Source organism: Chaetura pelagica, unplaced genomic scaffold (assembly GCF_000747805.2).
Source record: "Chaetura pelagica isolate M959 unplaced genomic scaffold, ChaPel_1.0 scaffold32, whole genome shotgun sequence".
Classification (NCBI taxonomy): Eukaryota; Metazoa; Chordata; class Aves; order Apodiformes; family Apodidae; genus Chaetura; species Chaetura pelagica.
The window spans coordinates 1,290,032-1,298,958 of NW_009952368.1; the positions used below are offsets into that span (position 1 = coordinate 1,290,032).

The window sequence follows — 8,927 nt, forward strand, 5'->3', positions numbered from 1 at the left end:
CGGGCGCGCGTGCGCAGCGCCGGGAGGCAGGGAGGGAGGGAAGAGCATCCCGGGAGCGGGAGCGAGTAGGTCCCTCCTCGCTGCTGGGGTCGGGGGGGCGCTTTTCTCCCCGCCCCGTGCCCAGGGGAGCCCCAAAATCAGAGCCAGGGCAGGAAGAAGGATGTGGGGTCCCACCCCCCCACCCCACTCCCCTCGTTTTGCACAGATCTCCCCAAAATCCCCTCAAAATAAGAGCCGTTCCCTAGAAGATTTGCGTTCCCAAGCAAGGGTTGAGGGGTTTGCATCTGTCCTCCACTGAGATGATGCCTGGAGGCTCCAGGGATGGGGCTGGTCTTCCTTAAAATCATCCATTTTGGATTGTTGGTTTTTTTAATTTCAGAATGAATTAATTAAAGAATTTAATCCCCAGCACCAGAACACCCCGTGCCCGGCTGCCCCGCTCCCCCATGAGATTCCAGTCCCACCCCATCATCACAAACTTCCTCAAGGCTTTTATTTAGGGTCCAAAATCTATCCCCCTTGCTCCAGGGTGGGTTTTTACCAACCCCAGAGATAATTAGTGAGATTAACATGGATCTTCATGTGGGAAATCATGGGAAATCCCAGCTCCAGTAGCAGGCAGCCAAGTGGATTCCTCTTTGTTGGGCTAGAAAGGAAGAACCCAGAGGTCACTGGCCCCATTTGAAGACAGGTGTCCAACACCATTCATTCATAAAATAATATTAACTGATAAAACAATATTGAGAAAATGACAATATTAATTGATGAAATAGCTGCTGAGCTGCTGGCTCTGCTACTGTCAAGGCTAACTAAGCAACCAGATCAATAATTTAGGAGCATCCTCACTTTGTCGCTCAACCTACGATGGGGTTTTACCCGTGGTGACAGGCAAGCCCACTGTAATTAGGCTTTAATTGCCACCAGCTCATAGACAATCCCAGGGTGCTTCCTTGGGCAGCAGTTCAGCGGGGCTGGGGGGAGCTGGGATTTGCTTGAAGGATCTTCAGGTCCTCCGGTCTCTTGGGTTCCCTGCAAGGTTTATTGCACCTGAAACCATTAAACGCCGCTCAATGAAACTCCAGCAGTAATAATGCCTCCCAAATGTCTGTTTTTACCATCCCCCTAAGACAGACTATTAAGAGAGGCTGCAAAGATTCACTTCCCAGGATCTTCTTGGTCCCCAGCTCCCTCCTGCTGGTGGGACAGGCTTGTTTGGAGGTGATGGGCTCTATCCCAGAGTACTCCCCTCACAGGACCTCAAGCAGAAGAAAAGCAGAGATGCAAACCAGCACAGGGGAGCTGCTCCAGCTCCACATCTCCCACACTGTGTGGAATGTCCCAGATGTCCGCGCTGAGACACCTCAGTGCTGTGGCTCCAGCCTCACTGAGCTCTGAGGAAACACAGTGATCCTGTGCTGAGCAGTGAGCACTGGGTGTGTCCACCCTGTAGGAGCCTCGGGACATCCAGAACACAGTTGTGCACCCATGGGGCAGCGATGGGGCGACGCCTCCTTGGGGAACCCATCTCCCAAGGGCCCCCTTGGCTGGATGCAAAGCTCAGCAAAGAGCTCTCAGTGGCTGCTGCAGCTCAGGCAGACAACACACTTTGCAGACCCACCAAAAAACTTGAGGAATGTATTTGCTGCCTGAGCAGGAGGCCAGGAGCACTGGCCGGGTAGGTACTCATCGCTAACGACTACACCCAGCCCTAATATTTAATTTACAAAAGATAAATTGCCAGTTGGATTAATTCAACATGAGGAGCACCAAGGAACTCAGAGAAGAGTGGGGGAGGGGTGGGGAATCCTGTTTGAGAAGTAGATTTGTAAGAAGCTCTGCCACCATCTGCTCCAAAGCTATTCACTTCAAGAAAATGGTTTGGAAGATCATTGGAGGGGCCCCGGGCAAGGCTCATGGCATCTGCTCCAGAGGGACAAGAATGGGGCGATTCATGGCCAGCACAAATCAGCTTTGTCCTGCTGACCACCTCAGGCTCACTCTGCCTCCACCCAGACCCCAGAAATGCTGCCTGGCTCTGTAAACCCAGCCCCAGGACCTCAATAAATTCTTCCAAGGCCACAGCTCCAGTGACAGATCCACCAAAAGACATCTCTCAGCCCCATCCCAGGCTCCATGCATCAGGTACCGTTCCTAGTCTCCCAGGAGAAACGATTCCTCCAGTGAGAGCAGACAGATGGTCTGTGGAAGATGAGCTGCTCAGTCGTCTGGCACAGCCCTAAAAAGTCTATTTTCAAGACAGTTTTGGGTTTTTTTTTAATACCTCAGAAGCTCTCTGGGTGACAGGATGGTCTCATCTGTCATTTCACCATCTCCATTCCTGGGCTGGAGATACAAAACCATGATATTCCCTCACCCAGGGAGATCATCTTCTGTCTGGGTACAGAAAATGCTCTGGTATGGAAAAAAATTCATCCCTTTCCCATAGGAACTTAAAACCCAGAGATGATCCCAGAATCACAGACTCACAGAATGTCAGGGGTTGGAAGGGACCTCCAAACCCCTCCTGCCACAGCAGGACCTAAACCTGGGTCAGATCACTCAGGAAGGCACCCAGACAGGTCTGGAAAGTCTCCAGAGGAGACTCCACAGCCCCTCTGGGGAGCCTGTCCCAGGGCTCTGTCACCCTCACAGCAAAGAAGTTCTTCCTCATGTTGAGGTGGAACTTCCTGTGCTTGAGTTTGAATCCATTGCCCCTCATCTTATCACAGGGCACAGGTGACAAGAGCTTGTCCCTGCCTTCTTGATGCCCTCATGTATTTATAGACATTAATTAGATCCCTCTCAGTCTTCTCTCCAGACTGAAAAACCCCAGGTCTCTGTCTTTCCTAAGAAGACAGGTGTTCCAGTCCCTTCATCATCCTCGTAGCCTCTGTTGGACTCTCCCTGATGAGACCCAGGAGTCAGCCAACCACACTGATCATCTCCAGGTCCACTCCCAAATCAGCTCCCAAATCCATTCTGGCCCCAGATGTGCTCTCCTCAGATGGCAGATCTGAAACAAGAGGGCAGGACTCCCCCCCTCACAGGAGACCCCAACTTTCATAGGTGACTCCAGCTTCCACAGGTGATCCCAGCTTCCACAGGTGGCATTTCTGCTGTGAAAGAAGGAAAAGCAGCTGCATCCAGCTGCTTGGCCTCTCCCCTGCTGCTAAAAGGTACCAGGGAACTGCCTGACCTGAATATTTATTAATCGGATGAGCCAAACAAAGCTCCAGGCAGCCCTGATGATGACACTTGCAGCCCAGCCCCATCACAGAGCTCTCCACCACAGGGCAGCATAGTGAAAATAAATCACTTCTTTTTTTTTCACCCCCATCAGCAAAAAAAAAAACCCTCAGAGCTAAGCGTGTTGAAAGAAGTCGATAACTGGGGTAGCTGGCAAGATGATTCCTGCAATTATGTCCTTGGTTACCAGCTGACCAGAAACCAGAGCCCTTTCTGGCAGTAAGAACTCATGAAGTTTTCAGAGGCTGGTGTCCAGAGAAGACACCAGGGAGGAGATGGCTGGGTCGATGGACTAAACCTCTTTCTGTACATAAAATTGGGTTTTACCCACCACAAGAGGCAAGTCACAGTGTGAGGAATGTTTGAAGAGCCAAGCAGCGAGGAAGAAGCTGGGATCTCACTGGAAGAGGAAGAAAAACCTCATTGGAGCTGGAGAATGACAGCAAAGTCACCCAGGGGCTGGGGAGGCTCCTCCGCCACGACCCTCTTGCTGCAGGGAGGCATTTAGTGCCCACCCCAGCCACCACCTTGGCAGAAGCAAGAGCATTATGTATTTGATGGTGTGGGTTTTTTTTTTTAATTAGTGCACTGAGGAAACCTTGTAAAACCATGAGAAGCCCGGGGCAGGGAGGGGTTGCCCTTTTAAGCCAGCTGTCTAAGCCGGATGTGTGACTAATTAGCGGGGTAAAGGTGATGGCTCCAGCTGGGGATCCTGGTGTTTTCTTCAGAAGCCCACAGCTGGGAGGGACAAGGACTCAGGTTAAAGTAATTTATTTGGTGTCAGAAACCTCTCCCTGCCCTAGGGAAGCTGCAGTCCTGCTCCCAGGGGTCAATCCATGGGAAAGAAGTGAAACTCTCCAAGGATGTTGGGTTTTCTTGGAGCCCTCTGGCTCCTGATGGATGGGCTGATGTTTTGGGCTGATGTTTGGTGGCAGGGGTTGGCTTTTAGGTGGAGAAGACAGAGGTGCCCACTCTGGTGCTACGACCCTGCTAAAAACCAGCAGACTAAGAGGGGTTGTTACTCAATGTTTTAATTGACTTGAGCAGAAGATGTGGTTTCCACAGCAACAGGCCCAATTTGTACAAAATCAAGAGTTAAAAAAAATTAAAAGCACCAAAACCTTAAAAAAAAAAACAACCCTGAAAATGGGCATTTATTAAAAATAAAAAGATACAAAAGAGCCTTGGGCAGCTCACACTCTTCCAGCCTCCTGGAATTTCTTAAAGAGAAGCTCGTCAGCCCGAAGGGCGAAGGTCAAAGCCCGTTTCTGGTAGAACATGGAGTCAGTGGCCAGGTTGTCAATCACATCTGCCAGGAGATGGGCCCTCTCCACGGAGGTGCCCGGGGCGTCATAGCCCAGGGCAGTAAAATGGACGTGCAGGTGATAGTAGGAGGGTTGGTAATGCAGGTAGATCCGCAGCTGGGAGCTGGGAACCCCAAAACGCTTCATTACAGCCTCCTGGGGGTGGAAAAAACCCCAGTCAGGACTTGAAAGGAGCATCCCTGGATGGCACGGAAGGCAGGGAGGAAGGCACAAGGGATCTCTGCTTCCCCCAGCCCCAGAGCGAGGAGAGGGAAGGTCAGAGCTCTCCCCCTGCTCCCTTCCATGGCAGCCATGCCTTCAGCTGCCCCAGTTTCCCCCCCGCTGACAGGACGTGCTCAGATCATTTTCCCTTCCATCCCTTATCGCCTCGGCTCACGCGGCGGGTCCTGTTCCCAGCTGGTGTAATTAAAGCCACAACCAGCACCAGCAAACTCTGGCACTGGAGCTCGGTTCCTGCAACCCCCTGACTAATCTCTTCATTAATCTCCACTTTCCCCAGTGCAATTACTTTCCAAATTTCCAATGCAGTGAAGGGAGGAGACACTTGTCACACACCCATCGACCAAGGACACCCTGTAACAGGGCTGGAAAATTTCAGGGGGGACCTTGTCACTCTCTACGACTACCTGAAGGGAGGTTGTAGTCAGGTGGGGTCGGGCTCTTTTTCCAGACAACTAGTGACAGGACAAGAGGGCCTGACCTGAAGCTGCTCCAGGGGAGGTTTAGGTTGGGTATCAGGAAGCACTTCCTCATGGAGAGGGTGATAAAGACATTAGAATGGACCATCCAGGGAAGTGGTGGAGGCGCCATCCCTGGAGGTGTTGAAGGAAAGGCTGGATGTGGCACTTAGTGCCATGGTCTGGGGATGTGGTGGTGTCAGGTCATAGGATGGACTTGGTGATCTTAAAGGTCTTTTCCAGCCTTGGTGATTCTGTGAAAATGGCCAAAGGGTTGGGAAGGAGAATTATCAATATGGGGAGGATGGGGCTGGGCTCTGGTAGCTGGTGGGAGAAATGCTGAGCAGCCCTGAAATGCCTTGAAAGTGGCACCATGGAGCCTTCCTTGGCCAGGCCTTGCACCCACCTTGCCCTCTTGCAAGATGTTCCTCAGCAGCGGGAGGTGCTCGGCCGTGAGGTCCCGAAGGGACAGGACATCTCGGCGGTGAATGAGCGCGATCAGGTAGAGGTCATCCAGCTGCAGGGAGATGGAGGATGGTGACAAAGGTGAGAACGTAATGAGCAGAAGGATTGGGATGTTTTGGACCTGCCACACCAACCACAGTTTTCCAGGCTACCTGCTGTTCAACAAATCTGGGCTGAATCTGGGAGGAATCTCCCAGTATGAGATCATAGAATCCCAGACTGGTTTGGGTTCGAAGGGATCTTAAAGATCCCAACCCCCTGCATGGGCAGGGACACCTCCCACTAGACCAATCCAACTTGTCCCTGAACACTTCCAGGGATGGGGCAGCCACAGTTGCTCTGGGCAACCTGTGCCAGTGTCTCACCACCCTCATAGTGAGCAATTTCTTCCTAATATCTAATCTATATCACCCTTCTTCCACTTGAAAGCCATTCCCCCTTCTCCTATCACTTCATGCCCTCACCCACAAAACTGCCACACCTCAAACCATCATTTTTTAACAAACTGGTTTTTGTCCAGGAATAAGCATAAGAGCACATCCTTACAGTGGGATCACTAATCCCTTCTCAGCTTTAAACACAGACGGATCAATCAACTCTTTTCTCCTTTGCACGTTCACAACATCTCCCTGAACATCTCAGAAAGGTGGCTGAGGTTGGCAGAAAAGGTGCTGTCACCCCCCTGCTATGTGGGGGAAACTGAGGCACCCACCAGCCCATGTCCAGGCTGCTGTGGGGTCTGCCAGCACCCCCCAGGCACAGACACACACATTTCTGCAGAGCAAGCAAATGGTTCATCTCCACATTTAGAGAAGGATTTGCAGTGAATCCCAGCAGCCAAAACTGCAACTGGAGATTTTTCCTGACTGAAAAGATTCCTCTGTTTCCACTGTGCGGACAGCCGGGCACTTCCCAGGCCCACGCTTCTACAAATAACTATTTTCAAGTCCTAATCAGTCACCAGGCAACCCCAAAAATACGGTCCAGCCAGAGCCTTGGGACCACCCCACCCAAAGCACTTCCTGAGCTCAATGGTTAACGAGACATGGGGCTGTGGATAATTACACCTTAAAAAAAATCCAATTAAATAAAAATCTCCGTCTCTTTGAGCTCAGTCAGAGGCTTTTTAAAGTAAACACTGCAAAGCACAGGGTTTAGATATTTGAGACCCAGCAGATCCAATAGTATCTCAGGATGCATTAAGAATAGTGTGGTCAGCAGGTCAAGGGAGGTTCTCCTCCCTCTCTACTTTGCCCTCCCAAGACCACATCTGGAGTGTTGTGTCCAGTTCTGGGCTCCCCAGTTCAAGAAGGACTGGGATATGCTGGAAAGAGTCCAACAGAGGCTACAGGGATGGTGAAGGGACTGGAACATCTGTCATATGAGGAAAGGCTGAAAGACCTAGGGCTGTTTAGTCTGGAGAAAACTGAAAAGGGTCCTTATTCATGTCTACAAATACCTGAAGGGTGGATGTCAAGAATGGACCCATCTCTTTTCAGTGGTGCCTGTGATACAATAAGGGGAAATGGCACCAAGTTAGAACACAGGAAGTTCCACCTCAACATGAGGAGAAACTTCTTTCCTGTGAGGGTGATGGAGCCCTGGGACAGGCTGCCCAGAGAGGTGGTGGAGTCTCCTTCTCTGGAGACTTCAAGACTCGTCCGGATGCCTTCCTGAGTGACCTGCCCTGGATGTTCCCGCTGCAGCAGGGGGGTTGGACTGGATAACTCTTCAGAGGTTATCTTCACTTCCAACACCTATGATTCTGTGATCTGTGATTCTATGATTTTCAGAGCTGTGAGAAACCCATCTGGCTATTGGGAAACGCACTTGTGCCAAAAGATAATCTCAAGGACCCTGACTTGGAGCTCTTAGAACACAAAGGTGTTACTTCTTGAGTTGATCCAACTTGGGTTGATTCCCAAAGCAACCTGTGCACAGCTCCAGAAAAAGCTGGTGTATCAGCTTGTCCTCTTTGGATCAGGGCTGGCTGGTAGGAGGAAAAGCAAACATCTCTTCTCCTTAGAAAAACATCTGCATGTTGCTTTTTGAAACAAATAAGCCCGTTGCTAAAAAGGCCCCGAATGATGTCACGTCGGGATTGTTTCAGGCAATGCCTCAGGTTAGAAACCAACTCAAAAGAGGTGAGGAAAAAAGAAACCACACCAAAAAAAAAAAATCACAAAAAGCTACAACAACAAAAAAAACAAACCACCAAACATTGAAGAAACCAACTCAAGGTTTGGGCAGCAGGAGCTGATGCAGCGCTGAGAAGGTCAAGGCTGGCAGCCAGCGTGCTGACCTGATGATGCAAATTACGTTCCCAATACAATTCCTGAATCGTCCTGCTATAATTCCAGGTAAACTGGCAGCAATTGCAACTGCAGGCAAGGTGCTAAGCTGAATGTTGTCCCTGTGAAAGTAAAGGACAAGTAAAAAGAAAGTAAAGAAGAGGGCACGGGGCTGGAATCACAGAATCACCAAGGCTGGAAAAGACCTTTAAGATTATCAAGTCCAGCCTATGACCAACAGCACCAGGGATGGTGCCTCCACCACTTCCCTAGGCAGTCCATTCCAATGTCTCATCACGCTGTCCATGAGGAAGTGCTTCCTGATATCCATCCTAAACCTCCCCTGGAGCAGCTTCAGGCCAGGCCCTCCTGTCCTGTCACTGGCTGCCTGAGAGAAAAGCCTGATCCCACCTGAGCACAACCTCCCTTCAGGTGGTTGTAGAGAGTGAGAAGGTCCCCCCTGAGTCTCCTCCAGGCTAAACACCCCCAGCTCCCTCAACCTCTCCCTTTAAGATTTTCTCTCTAGTCCTTTCACCAGCCTTGTTGTCTCCTCTGGACCTGCTCCAGCACCTCAAGATCCTTCTTGCAGTGAAGGGCCCAGAACTGCACCCACATTTTGAGGATCAGAAACTCAAAGGGGACTTTTTTTTTTTACTCCATGGGGTGCATATTTGGAGCTTCACTTCCCCAGGTACCTCCCCAGAAATCCAGAGCTCAAGGAAATCATGACTGTATTTAGGATTACAGCCTGAGCTTCAAAACCTCTGCATTTCACCAACTGGCCACTCCCACAAGGGGTTAAGCAGCTGCACCAAAGCAAACCACCATCTGTTTAATATTTATCAGTGTGTGAAGGAGAGTTAATGGCAGCAACCAAAGCACAGCAACAGTTTGTGCCTGAAGTGGGGGGAAAAAAAGCCCAA

General features: G+C 50.6%; 1 protein-coding gene across 1 annotated transcript in view; it reads right to left on the bottom strand.

The window, feature by feature from the left end:
- Positions 1-4,439: 4,439 nt before the first annotated feature.
- The window catches only part of DCPS (decapping enzyme, scavenger), a 15,946-nt gene continuing 11,458 nt past the window's right edge, over positions 4,440-8,927 (bottom strand). The window contains exons 5-6 of the mRNA XM_010008101.1: positions 5,655-5,765; positions 4,440-4,706 (exon numbers count right to left, since the gene is read on the bottom strand). Coding sequence (XP_010006403.1) covers positions 4,440-4,706; positions 5,655-5,765 — 378 coding nt within the window. The remainder of the gene's footprint in view (positions 4,707-5,654; positions 5,766-8,927) is intronic.